Below are 24,029 nucleotides of genomic sequence, written 5' to 3'. Positions count from 1 at the left end.
GGGCAGCAGAAAGAAACGAGGGAGCCTTGTGTGGGTAAAAATATTTTTTTTATTGAATCTGCAGAATCACTTGGAGTTGAGAACATTTTCGAGAAGCTGTGAGGGCGACGACAGATCGAGCGAATCGAGTCCTTTCAAGTCACCAGCAGAATATTATATATAATAGATACATGGATGGAAAAAGGAGATGAAAGACGGATTGCGTTAGATCTCTGATACGGTGACACTTTGTTCAATGCGTTGCTGTGCTGCTTCCTATCGGACTACTGTACGAGAGAAAAGAATCAGTCAGTCTTAAAGCACAGAAGGCGACATCAGATCCAAGTCCCCGCTGGGGGTGCGGGTGGGGGAGCAGGGGGCGGGGCTGCGGATTAAGCATGGCGGCTGCGCTTGGCCTAAATGCTCATTTTGCCAGAATGATGGACGCGGGGGTGTCGGGATATGATGCAGAAAGCGGCAGCGACGACGAGGAGGAGGAGGAGGAGACCGACTGCTGCTGTAGCTCCCGAGTCGAGCAGCTCGCGCTCCCGTCCCTTCACACCGCCGCGCGCCCCTCAACTGTCTCCATGGAAACGTCACCGCATGAGCGTGTCAGTCGGCCGCTTTCACACTTCAGTCACGTCTCCCACCGCAAGGTCCTCACAACAAAACAAGCCAGGAAGGAAATTTTATAAAATAATAATAGAAAAAATCACTTCCATCCCCTTGGTATTGTATTTAGTACTATGTTCCCTGTTCCCGCAGTACATCATTTTCAACACGGAATTACGCCGCATCCTGTAACTACTGTAACATCGTGAAGATTTTGCCTCGTTCTGTGCCTGTAACAGTGTCACCGAAGTGACCCCCCGGAGAGGGGTAGAGGGCGTGGAAGGAGCACCTTCAGTTGCCCCCCCAGGAACGAAGCCACGTCTATATTTCCAGGGTGTCGTCTCGAACGGTTACGCCCCCTATGCGAAGACCAATAGAGTGCTAGCAAATACAGCTCATGAATATTAATTCACGGCAAGTAAGCGCGGCCCCCCATTGGGTACAATCTGCATCACGGTGGATACACGTGCAGTCAAACTGCCTGCTCTCATTAAAGCAACAGCCCCTCCCATTGTTGAGGGGTGTCCCTCACTGTTAGTGTTTGCACGAAAGACCAGAACATACCGCAGGGGGCGCAGAAAGTGGTTAAGGGACACGATTTACATAGAGAGGTGAGAGAAGTCCCTCCAAGGGTCTGGGGGATGAGCACATAATTTGCATAACTGTAGCAAACATGCTTAGAGAACATGTGAGATATGCATTCTTTTCAGGGAATGTTTTTCAAGACACACATGGTGGATATGACAAACTGTAGCACACAGAACCACACAGGTCTCTGACAAACTGTAAACGTAGAGCCTCAAGCCATGGAGACTGAAGTTGCCCTCTTACCCAGTACATCAGAGGACAATCTCTGACACAAAGACTCCCCCGATGTGTTTTGTCTTTAAATTCATCCAAAACAACACTGAGATGAGAAAAGAATGCACAACAAATGAACAATAAAATACTAACAATAAAAAACAACAGTAGATGAGTGTAGTTACACTTCCTTGGCTTAACCCTAAGCAAATTACTCAAGATTAATGATTGGAATGTTTGATTACAAAATTAAAAAATGGAATGATAGAAGTGATTGGAATTCATCTTCCCCGACATTGTGCTTAGCCTCCCGCGATTGGTCCACGAGCCCATGGGTACGTGTGTAAGGAGCTACCCCCACTTAACCCCACTCCAAACACGGTAACCCTGCAGTAATATCACTAGTAATGTTCTGAAGAAGAGGGAAGGCATTTCAGGCTTCGAAGTGCAGGAAATAAAATCATCATTAATGATTGTTCTAACAGGGCCCCACCCCCTCCCCCTTCAATGATTGGTAATGGACAGCAGCGCTGAGCCAACAGTCGACGCCCCCTCGCTCTGGTCCCTTTGCGAATGCTCCCACCTGTGCAGCAGCAGGCCAAAGCAGCGTGGTCCCCGCTCTGTGAGATGGGTGTTAGATTGTACTGTACGCTACGTCAAGGGCCTCAAACACACACACGTTTTTCCCCATGAACCAGCTCTGCCTGTTCCAGTTGTACACAGATTCAGTGACAGTTTCCAAAACGCTGTGCGCAAGCTGCGAACGTGAGCAGGATATAGATTCAAATATAGAAGCGTGCTGTTTTTACTGCGTTCCGCCGGCTGTCGCATCGGCAAAGGGAGTGCGGACAGGCGGAACAATTGTGACAGCTACATGGCCACCTTTCGCACTGAGGTGCTGACAGATGAGCCATGAGTGCAAAGGCAGCGGTCAAAGAATGGGGTTTGCTGGGACCAGTCAGTCATCAGTGTGCTGTGTATGAACAGCAGGCAAATTACAACAAAGAAGGAAAAATTACCACACTCGTTGATGCTAAGACCTAAGATGTCCTCTGCCCTTCCTTCGCTGTCCACGCATAGGTATCCTGCTGCCGTGGAAATGAGGCACCGATCGAGAGAGACCGGCTCCGCCCGCTCACGTCAAAGAGCGTTCGGTAAGCTCTTCAAGACACAAGTGTGTAACGGGAGCTGCTGGCAACTCCAGGCCCTCAAAAAGTGTTAGTTAAGAATTAAAGTGCCACTAAAGTGACCGCTTCTCTTTTCGCCCCGGACTTCCTGAGCCGGTCGAACGAGCAGGTAAACGCAGAGCGAGCCTCCACACGAGCACAGAGACGACTGGCAGATTCTAGCAAGCTGGGGCGCTTGGGTATATAAAGAATGAAGAGAGCAGACAAAACAAAAGAAAAATAAAGCGTATTCGAACAAGATGGCACTAGGCTCGGTTCCTCCTTTCTCCTCCCTTTTCGCCTCCTGCGCCTCCATCATTATGATCGCCTCGCCTCGCCCCCCCCCCCCCAACCCCCACTGGCACTTCCTCAGATGGGCTCTACGTAGTTTGCGGGTAGCATTCCCTGCTGGCCCGTGCGCTCCACGCGGCCGTACATCCAGCCCTCATCAATCTGCTGCACGTCGACGATCATGTCGCCGTCCTGGAAGGACACTTCATCCTCGTCCGCCGCGGTGTAGTCGTACATGGCCCTGTACCGCTTCTGCAAAGGGAACGAAGGGGGGGGGGGGGGGGGTGGAGGATTGCACCGTTTAGGAAATGTGAATATCAGTTTTTTTTTAAAGATTCAAGTAGCAAAGAAGCACAATTTGAGACATTAACTGCAGTTCCTCACCCCGCCACTTGGGGGTGGTGCAGCAGCAGGTTGGCGCATGGGCTCTGGAGCCGGATCGTAGTTGTAGTTGTGGGAGGCAGAAGGCGGCTGATGATATCCTGCTTCACACGAGGGGGGGGGGGGGGGGGGGGGGAGGAGCAGTGAGACACAAGTATTACATCCTCAGCAGAGCAGGACCAAACCCCAAATCTCCTGATCCCCCTGCAAAAGGTCACTTCAGGTCACAAGGCTTCCCATGACAACTATTACTCAACATTTACACATGTAAATATCACCTTCACTCTATGATGGTGTGTCGCTGCATGCGCGCGCACGTGTGCTACACGTACCTGGAGGTGGGTTGTGAGGCTGAGAAGATGCAGCTTCTCCCCCCATCCTGCTCTTCTCAAACTCCTCATGATACTTGATCTGCAAAGAGACAAAAACACCAACCAGTGGAATTAATTTCTCATTGACTGGACAAGATGTGTGCGTTTCTCCACACACGTATGTCAGAGACAGTGGCATCCCAAGGGAAATGGGCCAACCCTTCTGCAGTCACCCCTAAAAACATGCTGTCACACAATCCTCTCCACATATGCACACTTTCATATTCCCTGTGGCTTGTCGGCAAAAAATCAAAACACACTGCCTTCACAGAAACATGGGATCGAGGGTCTTGCCTTCTACAGGCAGCAGGTGGAGCGGTCATTTCACAACCGCAGCAGCTCACGTGCATCAGTAACGCAGAAAGATACGTGCAGTTCCCACAGTGAGCTACAGGGGGCCCTTTTGCACTCGCCCTCGGACACTTGAGCTCCAGGTTCGGCTCTGCAACACCAGTATGTTGTGGAATGAAGTGGAAAATGCTGGGGGAGTCGCCAGTCACATGACCTCATGTTCTCCAATACGGGTTTACACAGATACACACTGGTAGAGTTTTGGTATGTGAACCAAAAACAAGGAAAGTGATTGACAGAGTGGTACATTGAGTGAGTGAGTGAGAGAGAGAGTATGCATACACACTGCCTGACATTGCACAGGAAGGCCAAGCCCAGGGTGCCTTTCCTGGGTCAAGACCCCCTCCCCCCCACTTCCGCGGCCCACACTGCTCTTTCAAAGTAAACGGAGAGAAACGGGTGTGTGTGTAACGCGAGGAACACGCATCCAAACAAGAACCCATGTGGCGCGTGACAAATCGGCCAGTTTATGTTGCTAAGAGGGTGTAAAAATTAAGTGACGGGGACAGAAAGACACAGCAGGAAATACCTGCGAACAACGGTACGAACCTGGCCAGACTAAATTAAACATCTTTAATGAAGGGCTGTGCCATGGGACGGGTGAGTCAAGCTGCTCTCCGTGTGTGTGTGTGTGTGGGGGCTTAGACCATGTGACTGACTGCTGCACTGTCACTCTGTTACAGCGACACCAACGCAGTCCCCCCCTCCCACCCCAAGAGCCCTAACCTGAACAGACAGGAATGCAGTAAAATGGGCAGGGGGTGGGGGGAAGAGGGTGAGAGAGAGATTGCAGGATTGCTGTTGAGAGCACGCGCATCTCTGACACCCCCAACCACACATTTCTGTCCCCTGTCCCCTCTTCAGCGAGAGCCACACCGTCTCACAGCCAGACACAATTATGGAGCCATCCGCTCCCCCCCCCAACCCCACTACAATCATCCCATTAGCATGGTTAGCACCGTCGTTGCCCTTCCACATAGCTCCACCACGGAGACGTGGGGCCGAGGTTGCGCTGAAACGCCGACCCTCGGGGCAGATCACGACGCGGCAGAGAGGCTGACGGCAAATGAAGGGAGGAAGCGGTCAGATGAGATTTACAAAGGAAAAACACGAGCCGAGTTGGGCCGGCACAGCAGGCAGCACTGGTGCCCCACGACTCCTCAGTGGACAAACTATCAGCCTTTGCCAACCAACGAAGTTTTCAGAGCGAACAAGAAAAACCTGAGCACGCGAGCTAGCAAGTGCACGCACGCACGCACGCACGCACGCACGCACGCACGCACGCACGCACGCACGCACGCACGCCTCCTTTCTGGGGATTTGACCTCAATCAGTATATTTTAAATGTGTGTCTCACACAGTTTCCTGCTCCTCTGCTCTCAAATGTTTGTCTCATTAGAAACGAGGAAGGGAAAGCCAAGCCGTCCATGGTGTGTACAGTAAACAGGTTCTACCAGGAGAAGTGCAGGTGCTGCCCAGGGCTTCAAGGTAAACACTTCATTAAAAGTGGGGATTTCAGCATTGAGGCCCAAGGCACTGGCAATGTGCAAAAAAAAAAAAAAAAAAAACACCTTCAACTGTCTGTGTTATCTGGGTTCATTGGCAGTAATGAAAAGATCCACCTCCAATGATCCTGCCCTGCTGGTTGTGTGGTAAATCACTATGGTAAGAATCCAGGTCTGTCCTGGTGGCTTTCTGGTAACTTGGTGTGTGAAATGGTTATGGAGACCAGCAGCAATAATGTAGGGAACTCGTTTTAAGGATCAGATTTCATTGCAGTCTTGTGTGGAAATTATATTTGTTGTGATTTTAATCACTGTATTTGGTTGAATAGATGTGGGGGGGGAAAGGGGAAGAAAAAAAAAGAAACTGGTGAGTCACACCTGTCCTTGTGAGGCCAGACTGCCCTTCACAGCTGAATGGTCCGTTAACATGCCGCATGGGACTCGAACCCCCCGTCCGCGGACATCCAAAGAGCTCAACTAATGGACCGTCTCTGAATTATTCACTCCTTCAGAATGCCAACTCGTCTCATATCGGTCACCTCTAACGGTTACGGCGGTAACCCAACCTCAGCGAAACTCCGATGCCACCTGTCGGCTCAGGGGGGGCGGAAAAGGGGTGGGGTTTTGGCGATCAGGTGCCAGGTGACACCGCGGCTGAGGAGAGAGGAGGGTTCAAGGCGGCGGCCAGCGGGGCTACTGGACCTACGTTGCTGATCTGGTCCTGCGTCCTCTTGATGCGCTGCATCTCGGGTGTATCGGCCACCACGCTGAAGCCCTTCCCTTTGTTCTTCTCAAACTCCTCCTTGTACAGCACCTGTGGAGCGGAACACACGTCAAGGCGGGCAACACACACGCATGCCTGGTTTGCTTACTTTGTGGGAGCGTCGGGTGATGTCAAAATAATAATTGAATATAAATACAAACAGCAGCACAAACTAATTTTCTCAGTATAAACAAGCTCTGACAAAATTATGGATTCTTTGTGCCAACTGCAGCTTCATGGGGGTGGGGACACCAATTCCCATTATGGAATTAAGGAATCACAACTCAATCTCAATAGAAGTCACAAATATACTGAACTAAAATGTTTTTTGCACTTTTGACAGGTGACATGGTTCCCTCAAGGTACGAGAACACAGACACACGGGGCAGTGCAGCCCTCACACACTCCGTAGGCAGTTAACTGTGCTCAAGCCTAGTGTGTGACTGAGGTCTCCGTAATGTGAGCCCCCCATGACCACCCCTTCTCGTGGCTGCAGATGCTTCCACTTCCTGTTGGCTACACACACGCAAAACAATGTCATGCGAGGTGAGAGTGAGTTTGTGTGTAAAAACACAAAAGCTGGAGCATCGCATCTGTGTGCCTCTACTCAGTCGGTCATTAGTTCATCATGCATGTGAGTGTTGGGGGGGGGCATAGCCCAACCGCCAAACTAAGGAAAAGGAAGTGGACAACCTTAAAAAAAAAAGAAGCTGGTGAGCACTGCAGTGACCTTATTCAACCCCCCACCAAACAATTCTCACCTGTTACTGTACACTAAACATGCCTGAACTACAGTAAACCATGGTAAACTGACCAGAACACCATGACCACATATTATAAATAAATATCCTTTCATTGTCAGTAGCCACTTGTGCAGTGCAGGGTCATGATGGTCCAGAGTCTATCCTGGAAACATAGGGGCACGAGGCAGGGTACACCCAGGAGGGGATGTCACTCCATCACACGGCAATATCACTCACACACAGACACACCTGCTGCACCTGGGTGAAGGAGGATACACAGCTGCAACACCTGCCCTGGAAGCGATACGTGTGTGCGCACACGCATACATGTAGGCTTAGAAACTGCAGCACGCCTGCATACATGACTAACCTCTCGACCCTTTGTTTCTTAAGGCCAACCAGGCTGGGCTGTAATCCGGATTAAAACTGTGGTAAAAAATGAAATGCTGTTCTTATCCAGATTTACCACGAGACCATCGGTACCCAGACGAGCGTGCGTCTCTGAGCGTCTCATACACACTGCCACACGATGGGGGTATCTACAGTGGACGTTTACACTTCCCAGCATGCAGTTTCGGGAACCCTGCTGTCGGCCAGGGGCCAGTGCCAGAACCAGATTGGGGGGGGGGAGGGATCTCCCTGTCCTGATGGCACCAGAAAGAACACACACACACACACACGGAAACGGGCCATTTCCAAATGGTGATAAACAAACAGCTGTTAGTCACTGGGAGCTGGAGCCACTAACAATGAACAGGACTGCGCTTAATCCCACTGTAATCTCAGTGTGTGTTTATCCTCACGTCTGTGTGTATTTCACACAAGGTCATCACTGACAGAGTGCAAAGTAGGTCAGTCTGGCAGAATGACCACATGCCTTTGACCTGATATGTGTGTGTGTGTGTGTGTGTGTGTGTGTGTGTGTGTGTGTGTGTGTGTGTGTGTGTGTATGTATGTATGTATGTATATATCTATCTCTCTCTCACACACACGCACAGTAATAGCGGTTTCTTTGGGTATGGGTGCATATGTACAGAGGAGCGCATTTGTGTGCATATATATATATGTGTGTGTGTGTGTGTGTGTGTGTGTGTGTGTGTGTGTGTCTGGGAGGTTGGGGGTGCTTCTCTGTGTTCCTTCCTGTCCTTTCACAGAAGGGGTCTTATTGCCATGGCAGCAGGCTAGAACCCAGGGAGCGTGAGAGAGGCAGGGACGGGGCGGAGGGGGAGTCGGGGGTGTTGCGGATGGAGGCTGTCAGGGGAAGTGGGGGGAGCACCTAGGGCGGGGGTGGGGCTGGGCCGCTTTGTGGGCAGGGTGCCTCGGTCCCAATTCAAGGGGCTGTTTTCCTCCAGCTTCAAAAGATAAATGGAAGAAGGAGACAGAGGTTCGGCTGGGCGGGGGTGCAGAGGGGAGGGATGCCGAGACAGGAAGACGATTGGAGGAGAGGAAGCGATGATGTAAGTGGAGACAGAGCACCTCAGACTGGGTATGTGCACAGAATGAAGACTGGATGAACAAGTAGCAACGCAGGACTGAAATAAAATAATAATAATGATGATGCAAGAGGAAAGTAAATGTGATGAGATCCACTTATATGAGGTCCTTCAACATGTGTAAGGTGGGATGTTGGAGACCTTTCTAAATCTCCAACATACACCTGGACTCAGACGCAGCACTGCAGGACCTACCTGGCTCTGCATCTTGCTCTGCTGTTTCAGGCGCAGGTTCTCGGGGGTGTCGGCCACGCTGGTGAACGTCGTCTTGGGGTAGTGTCTGCGGGAGAGAGGGCGCAGTCAGAGCCACGCACACAACACTTTCTGAATACCTTCTACACCATTCTTCCACATGTGCCCCTGCAGACCTATCCTTCCATTAGGGGGCACCCCGTGTGTCACCCAGGTGAGGGCAAAGGGCAGGTGTGTGCGCGCGCTCCGGGGGTCCAAAGTGTGAACTGTGAACCACATGAGAGCTACAGAAAGCAGCATGGGAGCAAGCAGAAGCGGTTGTAGGGAGAGCAAACAGCACCGCCTTCCCTCCGTGAGCCAATCAGACGGCCAATCGGCGAGAGGAGGTGTGGCCAAAAACTCAGGTATTGGTGATGTCATGGGTAGCCAATCACACCAGACATGAGCAAAAGTTTTATTTTTTTTTCCTCTCCAAAGTTTCTATCGACAGATTGCTCACGGCTTCAGTCTGGTGCTCTTAGGTCCAACTCCACTGGAAAAGACACATGAAAGAAGTGGGTGAAATAGTAACTACCCTGGACTAAGATGTTCAACTGGCTCATTGACCTTGACTCAGGTTTGGGAAGAAGCCCGATGGGCCTCAAACAAACGAGCCCACGAGCAGTAGAAAGCCTCCCCTGTGAGCGACAACCAATCACCACAGTGAATATGGTAAACGTAACTCATGACTAAAACAGCACTTTCAACACAATCTTTTAAAAATACATACTGTATGAACATGGAAAAATTTACTCTTGTGAACATGTAAATGTTACCTCAATAATGTAAATCATAAAAATCTCTGACATTGGTATTGCACAAGCGTTCCTCTTCTGGCTTACACGGCAAAGTTGGAAAAAATTCTCTGCCAAGTTATTAAATTCAATAATTTGGACAATCAATGGAAAAAATTTAATTGGTTTTAGTTCCAAAAATTATTTTAAATTGGTTAGTTTTTAAATTTTCAGTGATACTTCATCTGGAAACCTATTACTTTTGCCTGGAACAAATAATTCAATCCCCTCATAATGGGAAGGGATGGCTGTACGATGAAATTTGTATAACTGAATTTTTACCAATTGTAAGTAGTTACACAATGGGAGTTGATACAGACAGAAGCAGGGGGCAGGAAAAAGAAAGCGAAGAATGGAAACGGAGGGAAGAGCGACTTTCTAACAAAGGAGGTGAGAGAAGGTAGCGAGCCGAGCGATTTCCGCACAGAGCACTCGATCTTTATTTGATCGAGCTAAATCATAAAGCCATTAGACACACCAAAGTGCGGTGAGCCTGCCGTTCCGACAGTCAGCGAGGGCACAAGCCAGTAAGACTGGGCTCGGACCGTCTTTCACCACCTACCATGCACCCCCGCCCTCCGTTCTCCCGCTCCTTGGCGTGGAAATTCCATTACAGGCCAAATGTGTGTTAGCAGCTCACTAATGCACTGACATTATGGATTTATCGATCACAGACCTAGCGGCAGGAGGTGCCCGGGAAGCATCCCAACTCAGTGTCTTTGGGTAGGTAGTAGGTCTGACACCGAAACCAATCTCAGCTGCTTGGCACACCATCTCCCAGCATGCCTCACCTCAGCTCCTCCCACCTCTCTGCTTCCAGGTAAATGATTTCTGCCAGTGTTCGTCTTTCCTTGAGAACCTGGTAAACAATGCAGATTCCTACACCGGGAAGGACACATTCTACTCAATTTATTTTTATAGAGCACTCTCCTCATGTGCAAAGTGCTATGGGAAAGCGATTCATAGGGACTAGATCATTCCTAAACGTCTGATATGTCAAGTTTTAGAACCGTTGGTATGTCAGCTGGGTAAGTGGTTAAATAATGGCAAAGTTGATAATCCAAAACTGTACATCACCTTGTATAAAAGGAGTTGGGTAAATAAAGTAATAAAATGCTGTTGGTTTAAATCCCAGGAACGGCAGGAGGATCAAGTGCTAAGAAAAGGCACTTTAATGCAGCGCTTGGGACAAATGTGTGAGCAAAGCAATGAAGCGTTGGCTGAACCACCACGATGACGAAGAAATCTCAGGAAGTCCAGTTCGACAAATCTCATTACGCAGAAGCATTTTACCCCACCGCATAAAACAGGACGGTCGTGAGAACCGTGTCACAAAGCCACAGGGCCCCCTGCGTGCTTTTCAGGGATAGCCTCTGAGAGCCTTCAGCCTGAAACATCGCATCTCTATCCAGAAAGTCACGGGTTGCAGAGCAGGGAGGCAAAGGAGTCGTACCTCCGAAACATGTTTGAACCACAGCTGGAGGAAGTGAAGGAACAACTACTACCATCAGTTCCACCAGACGTGTTTCTGTAGGCATCTCCTTGCTACCCGAAACTCAGCTGCAGACCCAACTTTAACGTCCACAGCAGGAAGCGTCGCTCGTGACCACCTACTACCTACTTTTAGCTCAGGTCGATAAACGGCCCGTTTCGGGAGAACGAAAGCACATCGAGAACAGACTTGTTGCAGTTACCGGTCTCCCTGAAACACATTCTCAGACACTGTGTGTGTAGTTAGAATGCCTGAGGAACCGCACTGCGTTTGCCTGCATTTGAGGACATATCTCTCTCTCACACACACACACACACACACACACACGTGTGTCAGCAGCATTGAGCCAAAGCTACCAGAAACAATCTGGCTATTGTACAGATGAATGGTAAAGATTCAGATGAAATCAAAGACTGGTTCCAGTTCAGAATAGCAAAGCCATTGGGTTGGAGCCAAGTGAAGATTAATACATATTTCACATAGCAAGAGTATTTTTTTTTTTTTTTTTTTTTTAGCTGAACATATCACCCATTTTTACAGCTTGATATCTTACTGGGGAAATTTCTATTTTAACCATGTCACTGAGAGGTGCAACAGCAGGAGCTCCAGGGTCTTCACACCATTCACTCTCCAGGTGCAAAAAACTATTCGTACACACGCAGTTTGGGGTTTGTGTATCACAACATACCCACAGATATGACATTCAGCTGATGGCGAGAGGCTGGAGATTATCATCTTCTCTTTTTATAGCTTCTTCTGTAACAAGTACAGAAGTATAAACGACTGTTGTTAAAGTATAGGCTGGGAGAGCCAGATGAAACCGAAGGACACGGTTGAAGGAGTCCTTGGAATCACGCGAGCGGCAGGGACGCTCTGGGAAATGACACACCATTGAGGGGTTCTGACGAGCTCGAGCGCAGTCGGCGATGCGTGCTGGAAAACGTAGAGGAACACACCGATCTTTCGGGTCAGCGCACGCTTTCCTGGCTGATTTACAAAACAGACGGACACATCTAGAAAAGGGCTCCCATTTTTTAAATCTGGCGTTGAATCTTAAATGCGCCGCGGCGTGCGTGTCGGGGGTCACTCTTGTTTTTGTTTCCCCGTTTTAAGCGCCATAATGGAGTGTTTACAGTTATATAAGAGTCGCTTGTGCAGTTTATAACCTGATTACAGGTCCCTGGGGAGGGAGCGCCCCCACGTCGCTACGCAAATAAGGTATGAATACACAGAGAGCGTATGAACACTGCGCTCTCTGTGCGGCCTCTGCACTTCAGCACAGAGGTCCACAGAGGAATATTTGGACATGGAGGGCTCTATGTGTGTGTGTGTGTGTGTGTGTTTCTCCCATACTGTGTTTACTGTGACACTCACAGCCTCTAGCTCCACACTTGGAGCCCAGGAGCTGTGGCACATTGACCCAATTAAAATCATGATTTTCCAATAGCTGTGTGGAGGCGGGGCTTGTTCCATCAATCCTCCCAAGTGTTCTGCAGGGGAGTTTGAGGACCGGAAACAGTTACACCCACTGACTACGTGGTCCAAATTGCGTTCAACGCAGACCTGTCCGAACGGGTTCATTTATCCCTACTAAGGTGGTCCAAGTGCCCCACCATCCCTTTCACCAAGACACCAACTAAACTGGCATCAAGAGAGCAAACCCCCTCAGAACTGCTGAATCCCTCCCAGCACAGAGAAAAACTGCGCTTTGATGATTGTGTGTCTGCAGCTAAAGCTCTTCAATTGTTGTGAAATGCACTTCTGTTCACAGTCAGTCATATGTTGCTTTGGCGAAAAGCATCTGCCAAATGCATAAATGCAAATCAACGTGTTTTCTTCCATACCCCTGAGCCCTCATGCCACCTTGGCCATTTCCACAATTTCACTCATATCTCATGTCTAACAGATTTATTTCAATCTCATTTCAAAGCCTCGAGTGGTTGCTAAGAAATGAACTGAATATCAGAGTAATGCTCTCAGGGACAGCATGAGGACTATTTAAAAGTGGTTACTAATATCTTGCTGTCTTCAATCTCCCAGCATCCATCTGTGATGCAGAAAGAACATCAGTCACAGATTTCATTCTCAGCAGAGGAATGCAATGACATGCAATTAAAATAAACATGATGAAATCAACCAATAACCTACCCTGTCAAATAACCCCACTGTGTGTATAGTATGAATTCAAGTCTGCCTAGGGCCTTAGATACACACGGAAACGGGGTCTAAACAAACGCAATAAAAACAAACAAACTGTTCCCACAGAATGACATTTTTCTCCCTGTTGCCTATCACTTTCTGTCTCTATTAAGCAATCTAGCTGGCTGGCTGGCCTGAGGTGCGAGAGGAGAGGGAGGATCCTGTCACAGACTGCACACAGGTAGAACTCACACACACGACTACACAAGCATATACAGGTGGCGCACACACACCCACTCACACCAAGAGGGTTAAGGCTGTGCCAACCATGCGGAAGAAGAATCCCTGGGAAAACGCAAGGGTGTGTGGGAGGCAGCGGGGGCTGGGTGGTTGGGGGATGCTATCACCACTGAGGAACTTGTGGAATTTCCCTTCCAGACAAGCTCCACATGGAGGGGATGGGGGTGGAGCAACTGGGAGAGGAGGCGTGTCCACTTCCAAGCAGAGCAGAGCAGCGCAGCGCAACGCAACATCTCCAGTCACTAGATGGATCTGCCAAAAAAGGAGGAAAAGCCAAACTGCAACGGAGGATGGGGTGTGATCACGTGGGTGCCCTTGAACAGAAGGGGCACGACCAAGAGGTCACCGGCCCAGGGCGAACTGATGATCCGCACCCTTCATGGAACAGAACCCATCAGCAGGCGGGACGGACTCGCTAGAATGACATCTAATTGTCGCAGATTTCCCAGCAGGAAACAGGGCTGCAGAGTTCACTGAGGTGGCTCTGAAGATGCTTTTCTATCTATGGTTTACGGGTTTGTTACACCAGAACACAATCTCACACACACACACGGACGGATCTCTCTCTCTCTCACACACACACACACACACACACACACACACACACACACACACACGGGGGGAAGAGGCACTCACGCGTTGCAGTACGGTCTCTTCTCGAACCCTTTGTAATTCTTCATATTCAGGGTCATCTTGCAGACCTCGCAGCTGAAGCATCCTTTGTGCCAGTACTGCCAGAAAGAGAAACAGGGAGAGACTCAGCAAGTCCATTCAGGCAGCTAAACACATACAGATGCGTTTCGCCCCTGGAAAACATGCAGAACACAGAGGGCTGGAGGTTAATGGTCAACCACCGTGAGGGCGAGGTCATCTGCAATCCTCCTCGTTTGAGGACACGTGTGTCCGGCCCAGGGTCTCACTCGCTGACCTGTGTTTATAGCCAAACTGCTGTGAAAGAAACATCTGGATTTTCAGACCACGCCCACTTGGCTTCAGATCACTCCCTTTCCACCAACAAGTGCCATTCTCACTGCATCCAATCAAGCCATAAATAAACTGAAGCATTGCTGGGTGGTATAATTTCAAAAAAAAAAAAAGATCAAGCCACAGAGCTGTCATGCAAGAGGCAAGAAGTGCATCAAACATCGCTATGGCAACAGAAACTGACGTGTAAGCTGCTGCTGGATCAGTACCCACCCTTTTAGCACAACTCTGCAGTTGTAGCTGGCAACAAACGGCAGCAAGTAACATATTGGCCAGAGCTCCCACCTTACAGTTGAAAGCCCCAGGTTCGAATTCCACCTTCTGCTCTAGAATCCTTGAACAAAGTATTTAGGCAACAAAGCCACTTCCTTCTGCTGCTTTAGTGCCCTCAGCCTGACAACAGGAAGGTGACCCAACATGTCACACCAAGTAAACCCACTCAGAACGCAGTTCCTGTCATAGCGTAACACCTGTGACATCACTCTACGGTTAAGACACCATACGGTGTCACCTCTTGGCTGGGTTGCATCACAAAGGAACTGCAATTTTGTTAAAGAAGTTGTGGTGCAAAGTGTTTCACCACAACACGCATTTTGTCAAGCTGCCTCGGTACACTGGTGACCACTGGTAGGTCCTTCCCGTAACTAAGGGTACGATGAAGGAAAGAATAGGCTGGTATGGGGAAACTGGTGGCAGAGTGGCTAGAGCTGCCACTGGAGGACAGTGGTTTAGATCCCAGCTCCCTCTGTAGCACCTATGATTGCAATACTTACCCTGAATTTACACTTTTAAAAAAAAAAAAAAAAAAAAAAAAAAAAAAACCACATTACCCAGCTCTATAAATGCATAAATCACTAAGCTGCTTTGGAGCAATCTGACGACTCCAGGACAACAAAGCAGACAGCACAACAAAAGCACCCAGAGCACAACAGAACACTTGATTATTTGTGTTTCAGTTATTCAAACAAGTTATTTATGAATGATGTGTAAATTTAATATCAACAGGATGACAGTTCCCATCACTCTCCATTCAATGACACTCCACATGACTCCTCGAAAGCATAGGACTGCTGTCTGATTTTTATTAACTGTCAGATTTAATGTTTTTCTTAAATTCACCCTTTTATTGCTCTCATATGAAACTTATTTGATATAATTTAACCTATGTCTGGTTAGTTTTTTGAAGAGTATTCTATTCCTCCCCAATACTTAACTGGAACTGCATAAAGTTAATAAAATTAAAAATCCTGGTGTGTAGCACTAAAGCTTTGCTCATCATACATCAAGATTTGTAGCACAGCGGCTTCCTTGCCATTTGCTTGGCCCCGGCTCCAGTTCTGGCCTGAGGGGAGAGCGCGAGATGAACCTGCGTGGAGAGGCGAGGAAGAAAAGCGAGCAGGAGCAGCGAGCGGGAAGGTCGGCAACGAGGCGAGGGTCCAACAAGAGCCGCTGCTGCAGGAAACATGAAAAAGTGAGAGCGAGAGAGAGAGAAGGGTGGGCGGTCCCCTTGACATGGACACTTGGCACACTGCTTTAGGCCCCAGACCCCGTCATATCCAGCATTCCCATCGGCCCACCTCATACACTACGGCACACACCACCACTCACTCACTCACGCAGCACTGTTTGCTTCCAGGGCAGCTGCACACAAACACACAGCCTCTTTGGCTTCCTTCCAGGACGTACAACCCTTTCTGTCCGTCCAGCCCACTGCAGGAATAACACAGTACAAGAGGCACAGCGAAGACCGCTTGCGCTCTGTCATTAAGTCGGGCCCTTGCTCGGGTTTACCTCTGTGACCGGCCTTAATGAGGCACAGCAGAGAGGCGCCGTCTTCACAGAGCTGGACTCCGCCATGCAGAACGCCCGTCTGCTCGCCTCCCACCGCCGCCCCAGCCCTTTGATGCAGCCAAAAAGGACGCTGGAAAGGAGTATGAGCTCCTTTTTAAATTCAAATCAGTCACACCATGTCAATTAGGACTTTGGTTATTTAACCCAATGGAGTGTTCAGCCCCAGTCCCCAATATTGGCCTCCAAATACCAGCTCTGCTCGCTGGACAAAACTGTGACTTTGTTCAGCATCAACAGAATTTAATGCAGTGTTTTAACTCAATCACATCACCTGCAAGTGAAAACACCACTAGATATTCAATGAGGGGAAGTAACAAATGTGCTGCCAACTCCCTCCATCCCTCAGAGCTGCTAAATCCCCTCCAGCATTCAAGAAGGACCTTAAAACTCATTTCTTGGAGTAAAAATTCCCTTCTGGGTTCCCAACCTTCCTTAGCTGGTCCCTCCTCACTTTATAATCCCCATATACCCATTTTCCCATTCCTACTTCACTTCTACAGGTAGGTACGGAGCACGTGCCCTTGTATCCAACAAATAACGTCTTACAATAACTAAGTATGTAGATCTCTGGTGTGGGATGCACTGCTGTTCTCAGTGAGCTGTGTGTCACTTTGGAGAAGTCAATCTGTCAAATGCATAAATGTTTAAAAAAAAAGAAAAAAAAGGCAGCAGTGCTGCTTAAAGGACAAAACAGCAAAGGGACATTTCATCTTCGCGTCCAGCTCTAAGGCCGGTTGACATGGGCAGCAACGCAGGGCCCATTTTAACTGTGGGGTAAGCACTTATTTTCTTTGTCAAGCGGAAGGCTGAGAGCCAAACAATGTCCATTCATTAAATAAAGCCATTTTAATTACAACAGCGAGGGCTGCCCTTTTCCTGATACTCCGAAACAATTCGTAGCCATCAACCTTGCGTTTCGGGCCGGAAAACACTGGCAGATTAATCGAAAGTGAAGAATGGGTGGCGGCGGCGGTAGGTTCAGCCATGAACAGTGTGGACTTTGATCTCCTGGGTTCCAGAGCAAATATTGACTGCAGTGAAACGGCAGGCTGTGAATCAGAACTAGCCACACCTTCTCCTACAGCAGTGGGGACCAGGAGACCAGCCCAGCTTTTTCACATGCAGTACCATCACTCATTCTGATTGGCAAACAGGCAGGAAGAGATGACGCTAAGGAGGGACCACAGGGGATTGTGGGATATGAGGCTGTTACAAGAAGGTCTGTGCCATCACCTCCACAGGAGGCTCTCACAAACAGCCCCAGTGATGACAGTATGGACACGGGGCTCACCACTTTATCGATTAAGAATGTGTTAATACAATATGTGAACATTAAGACAAGGATCCCGATCCCCTCGAACCCGGGCACTGCTGCCAGAGTAAATCCACTGACCCTGTCCATGGTGGCACAAGCAACGCTCAGCTAAAGCTCCTTGGATATTCTGTTCCAAATGGCACAATGGAGAAGTTTCTGTCTCACGTCTCACCTTGTTTGTGGATGGTGAGCGAACAGGAGAGGCTCTGTGACCTATTTCTCCTGGATGCCCCCCCCATTGCTGGGGGGGGGGGGGGCATTGTGTGAACCAATGAGCCATGACTGCCCGCCTGCCCCCAAGCTGCTCTTGACTTTTTTCTTTCCACTTCCTTCCTGCAGAATCGTGCTGTTCAGGTAAATTAGGGACGCTGAACTACCCTTAGTGTGATCATTTTGGTCTCACTGACTCATTTAACAGGGTTACAGAAAACAGCAGTAAAGCTGGTTCCCAAATAATGTTTCCATCTATTATCAATAACTGCTGGTCCAGTGTGGGGGTCATGGTGGTCCAGAGACGATCGTGTCAACATAGGGTACGAAGCAGGGAAATCGCCCACACTCATACACCACAGTCAACTTAGTCATCGATTCACCAGAAACATCTTTAAACTCCAGGAAGAAACCCACACAAACACGAGGATGACATACAAACTCCGCACACTGAGTCAGATTCAAACCTACACCCAATCCTACATTCCAGGAGGTATTTTGTTACTACTAAATGCTTCATCAATGCACTGATCCAAAACTGAAGAACCTGACCACACAAAGGTATTCTTGAAAAGGACAGATGACCTCCCAGCTCTGATGAAAAATCATCCTCTGACTGATGGGAATTCGGCATCCGTGGAACAGAACTGCTATTGTTCTGGTGCAGAAAGGAGGACTATGTGGCACACAGTGTAAAGATAGCAGCTGGTCAGCCAGGGTGGGATCCATGTTTCTGGCCAGATGTAGATGGTGTGGTGGAAAGTCAGGTTGGGTATGGAATAAATACAAATGCTTAACAAATATAGGCATCATATCTTACCATGGATTACTTCCAGGAAAAATGGGGAAGTGCTACAGATAATGGGTTGCATGGTTGTGTTCCTGGTGGGCTGTAGTTTGCATGACCCTTTGCAAATGAGCAGGGTGTGACACTCCCAACCCCAGCACAGGGAAAAAGAGAGGCCATACAAGCAATGGGCTCTATCTACAAGAGGTGCTTTCAAGTCCTTCCTGCGCATCTTCATAGATCTGCTATCCCGTGAGTCTCTAGTCCGTGTGCAAATACCGCCTGCCAAAACCTGGAAAGGTTCGCTGCTTTCCTTCAACGCGGCTTTGCATGGGGGCCTGGACTCTGTTCCCTTCCTGCTATCCGACACCACGCCATTCTCACAGCCGAGTCAAGTGACAGCCTGGGAACTCGGCATAGAGTGGACCTGCAGCGAAAGCTGCCACAGCTCTTCTCTGAGTAGCAGCATGCAAATCTGCCCCTGCTGCGACATCATCGGGTCTCAATATCTCATTCACACGCACACTTTCCTGTGTCACTACCAGGCTCCTCCCATGTCATCTACACCAATTTTTAACCTCAAAACTGTTCTTGTAGCGAACACCAAGGTATGCACCGCACTGCACCCCAATAACACTCCTAGAGAACATGGATTCTTGAAGTCTCCACTGAGGGTCTCTGTCATTCTCTGCCTATAAAACATCATCCAGCATCCTCACTTCCCCTTAACTATCCTAAACAAAAAGGCGGCTGCAACCCAACTTCAAAGCACAGTCTGGATCCCTAACAGGAAATCCTTCCGGATGCCCTTTTCAAGCCACCGCTTCAAGATTCTGACCAAGGAACCACCTCTCAGCTACCTCTCGATTCCCTCAGCACATGGAGATAAACCCTCTCTACCTTCCCCTAGCCCGGTGTCATAAGATGGCATGTCAAGTCGAAGTGGATTTAATGGCCTCGTTCCGGCCGAGACGTCTCAGATTTGAGCACCCGGAAGCCCTGGGGGTTTTTCCTTCCCTCCCTTCACTTATGGCAAACTAGAAACATCATTTGAGAGGATTGGTCAGACTGCAGACCCAGCATCCTGGCAGTGTTCTCTGTTCTGCAAAGGGTGGTGTTAGGATGGAGATGGTCGAATCCACCTGGCATAGGACACCCTGACACATGGACAACCAGCAAGAGGACTCTGTCCACACCTCACCAAGGAGGACTGACCCAGATCCCCCTCCATCAGAAGCCAGGGGGCAGGGCTCTGTTAGACACAGTCTTTGTCCAGCTTTGGCTGCAGCCCAGAGAGGCGGAAGCGATGCCCGTCACGGTCTGCTCTTTGATGTTCCCTAGATGACCGTCCCCACTTCGCACCTTCGCTCACGATCTGCCAAAGTTAGATAGCAATGCAACAATGCAGAGTTGGATTAGGATTATTCCATACGCTTTATCGGGATTTAAAGACGCGCGCACACACCTCCAGCATCCAGACGTATGAGTTTCAGACACTTCCCGGCCGAATTTGGATGACGAGAGAGACGAGACCAGGAAGCTGGCTGTCAGAGGAAACGACATAACGACAAAAACACAAACGTGCACTTCAGGAAGAATAACATCAACCAGAGACTGATGTTACACATCTTGCTTGCAAGTGCATTTCAAAAGCGCATCGACACCGAGGGAAAAATAACCGACTCCTGGAGACACTTGCCCCTTGTCAGATGAGTAGATACTACATTGGACCACAGGTATGACCATAATTTCTAGTTCTGCACGTTGGAACCCAAAGAGCTCGGGATACCGTGGAATGGAAGGAAATTAACCACTGAGAACGAATGCCCAAATAAAACAATGCTAATTATTACAATCAATGTATGCACGGTAAGGGTCGCATGCCCTGTCCCCTCCAATTTCACCACACACGAGAGTGTGACACAGCGCTTTTTAACCTTGACTTCCTCACCCATTTTTCCTTTAACTCAACAGCACACATAATGCAAATAGCAAGAATGATGCATTCAAAACAGCGCACATTGTCAATGTGAGCTAAAACGTAAGAAACACATCCACCTACACATAGCTGTAACGTTCCTCATTTCAAACATCAGTGTATTTCTGTTTGCTGGTGTCTTTATGTTCAGCCTGTAGTGGTTATTATAATGGTTATTTATACAGAATTGCACAAAAAAAAAAAACTGATGTACAAGTGAAACAAAAACAAATAAATTACAGGCCACAATGGAGCCAAACACACCCACGTGAAGTCCACAAAGGTTGAAGGACACAGAACAATTATGGCAAATGACCAAAGATGGGCCTCATCCACAAAAAAAACCTTTGCATGCCATCTAATTATGGGTGTGTTCTGCACAAGCTTCTCAGCTCCGTTAACTGACAAACCCCGGCAGCTTCGGCTCCTAGTGACACAGGAATAGTTGCTGTACGACCAAGACGCTCCATTACAGTGAAGTTCACCAGAGTGGCAGACCGTCATTATCACTGCTCTCAAAAATGACTAATTTTTCTGGAACCATATAATGAAGTTTGCGCAAGGGTATGACAGCAAGGTCCATCCAGGGACCTTAAATAGCAGCCTTCAGGTCACGAGCATGTGTGTGTTACCGCTATGCTTAATTCTCCCTTGCACAAATAACCGATAAGCTCACGCGACAAACAAGACGCTAAATGATCGCTGACGATGGCAAAGTTCATCAATCTGCCTCAAGCCAAGACAACTCTCTACCTCAGTCAACTTCCTTCAGTCATTGTCCAGGATGCACTTTACACATGCTTTTACACTGCGAAAAAGAGCACTGCTCTCCTTGCAGTCTGGTAAGCGGACAACACGGCGTACGGTCGGCCGGCCGGCCGCAGAAGACGTCCCGCCAAGTGGCCAGACACACAAGTTTTGGAGGCAAAACAGGAACGGACAACAAAAACACACTACTTCTGCGTGAACTTCCTTCAAGCTCCACTTGGCTCTCCTTCCGGAATATTCTGCCTTATGGAGCCACATTCCCAGCTATGCATATGGCAACAGAGAGGGTAACCAAGCTGAACAACAGGATCACCTTCTCAAACCAAGGATAAGAGGAGGAGATGATGACATCTCAGCGGAGGCCTCTGCTTGATACACTGTGCAACTGGTGGGGGGAATGGGGTTGACCTTGTCTTTAGCTGGAGGTGTCAAATCTGGTGAAAATCAAGGAGCCGCGGGCAAACGTCACCCTGTCCAGCTTCAACCGGGAAACATCTAGCTCCCAACAATCAAAAACAAGCCACAACACAAGTAATACTCCACTTCCAAAACGATATCGCGCTAAAAATTGACCAATTTCCTGTGTAGACACACCTGCACAGTAAGTGTATTGTTGCCATATATGGCAACTTTCCAGTGCGACATAAAGCCCACAGTTGCTATGAGACCACGAGAGCACTACACGCACACAAAGATGTTGCCCTCACACAAACACGCAAGAGCATTTAGTTCACGTTTAACCTCTAACGTACCCAAATCAGTAATGCCGCTCTTCAAAACGGCCAAATGATGCACGCACGCACGGTACACAAAAAGAGTCGAGCCTTGCCTCACGAAACAATGAACCCCATCCGGCCTAGGGAAGGCACAAAAAGAAAACTTCAAAAATAGCACCTGTGGTTTGAACCAGAAACAGTACCCACCCGGCACCACGCACCGAGCGTAACGAGACGAGGACGCGAACAACTTCACGTGTCGAGAGGCATCGACCGGCGTCCTGGAGTCAACACCTGTAGCAAAACCCAAAGGAGCGGCCTCCTTCGCCAACGCCTGGAAGACGAGAGAGCGCAAGAAAAGCGAGGCCGAGGAGGCGCGCGCCGCACCAGCCCGTTTACCGCAGTAACTAGCCGGTTCATGTGGTGTAAACCGGCAGGATGCGAAGGTAACGGATGCCAGTTTCTCTTCGACAGCTACGGCCCTGCTGCTCAGCTTCCATGTCACAGTGTCACCAAGACAGGAAGGAAACGTGACATGTCGAGATGTCCACAAAGTGGAAGATCCCAGCTCGAAAGATGAACTTTCTCCTCAGAAACGAGCTCTTTTCTCCCCCACAGCGACTCTCCGCCATCGCAGCCCTATTTTGTCACACATTTACTGACGAGAAATTACAGACGCAGCTGCATTCCCCATTTTGGGGTGAAAAGGCCCAACCTGGAGACTATTACTGCTGCAAAAAACATGGCAGTTATACGCATGTATCTGATAAAAAGTTGCCGAAGAAAGGAGAGGCGACTGTAGCGATGAGGGGAAACTCTTGAAACGAGATGAGGAGAGGTGAAGGTGTGCAAAAATGAAAAAGTGATGCAAATGAAATGCAGGCAACGGAAAGAGATACGTTTGAGTACAGCAACGCGTTAACGTTTCTACTGGGGGGGAGGAGGGAAAAAAAAAAAAAAAAAACAAAAAAAAAAAAAAGACTAAAAAGAAACACGTTGTGTGGCTCCAAAAGACGAGAGAGCTGGTCGGTACGAGCGCTCGCGCCGCACGTTCCGGCACGAGGGCCTCGAACGGCTCGAGCGCCTCGAGCGCCGCCGCTGCAACTCAGTCCGTGGCGACATCGAGGCCACGCGCAGCCCGGGCGCTGCAGGCTCCCGCGTCTACCTTCACCTGGTTTAAATTAAAAAAAAAAAAAAAAAATGAACAGCGTATATGGGGGGACGGCCAAACGACCAAAAACGGTCCAACGTCTCCTGTAAACGTTGGAAAGACCGCGAATCCCCAGCGCCCAGCAGATAAAAAGGCGGCTTCTCGTCGTCGGCACACACGGTTCAGGCAGGGAGACATTTTTGGCATATTTCCTGGCGCGTTCCCAGCGTGTAGCTCCACGGCGCGCGTGCAAATCACAGGCAGATCTGGGTCTGCGAGGAATCCGTGCGGCTTTTTACGGAGAATACCGCAAAAAAAGAGAAGAAAACCCATCCGCCCCGTTACCTTACCTTGTCCAGACAGTTGACTTTCTCCGTGGGGTACACCACCCGATTACATCTGCTGCACAGCGGGTTCATCTTCCTCCGGTCCTCTGATCCGAGCTGATCGATTAAATCATTCAAATCGATCTGTTGATGACGGCGGAGCGGATAATCGATCAGAGTTAGTCCAGGGTCCGCGGACGGGCTCCCAGCGCACAGCTGACTGTCAGTGAAGGAGAGCGCGACGCCGGAGAGCGCGTTCTCGAGGTGCGTTCGCGAAGGCCGGAGCGCGCGGAAAGGGGGCGGTACCCCGCGGGCCTCTCGCTCGTCCAGCCCGCGCTCCAAAAGATAAAGGCAGAATTCTCAATCGCTTCAAATTCCAGATTGAGCCACACTTGATTTTCGAAATATGAATGCAGTTTGTCGCGCGCGTTTGAAATGCTATTTGATTGTGCACATCTGTACTTTTTCAGAAGTATCTTTTTTTTTTTTTTTTTGTCCAAGGTTTCCGAGTCCACAAGTGATTACCAGCGAG

The 24,029-nt window shown here is 49.1% G+C and overlaps 1 protein-coding gene across 3 annotated transcripts; it reads right to left on the bottom strand.

Moving 5' to 3' along the window:
• lasp1 (LIM and SH3 protein 1) lies at nt 1-23,813 on the bottom strand. 3 transcript variants are annotated; one of them, XM_018764668.2, is made up of 7 exons: nt 23,522-23,813; nt 14,049-14,143; nt 8,652-8,736; nt 6,164-6,271; nt 3,563-3,641; nt 3,234-3,331; nt 1-3,101 (listed from the first exon to the last, which is right to left on the bottom strand). In XM_018764668.2, exons 1-7 carry the CDS (start codon nt 23,588-23,590, stop codon nt 2,928-2,930), a joined length of 708 nt encoding a protein of 235 aa, XP_018620184.1. In that variant the 5' UTR covers nt 23,591-23,813; the 3' UTR covers nt 1-2,927. The 3 variants fall into 3 exon arrangements, with proteins under 3 accessions (XP_018620184.1, XP_029110091.1, XP_029110092.1); XM_029254258.1 differs by lacking the exon at nt 23,522-23,813 and adding an exon at nt 15,709-15,986; XM_029254259.1 differs by lacking the exon at nt 23,522-23,813 and adding an exon at nt 14,610-14,678.
• Between the last annotated feature and the right edge of the window lie 216 nt (nt 23,814-24,029).

The sequence above is a fragment of the Scleropages formosus genome, chromosome 8 (genome assembly GCF_900964775.1).
Source record: "Scleropages formosus chromosome 8, fSclFor1.1, whole genome shotgun sequence".
In the NCBI taxonomy this organism is placed as follows: Eukaryota; Metazoa; Chordata; class Actinopteri; order Osteoglossiformes; family Osteoglossidae; genus Scleropages; species Scleropages formosus.
Note: the sequence above shows the minus strand (reverse complement) of the source record. Positions and strands in the feature narration are given on the sequence as shown.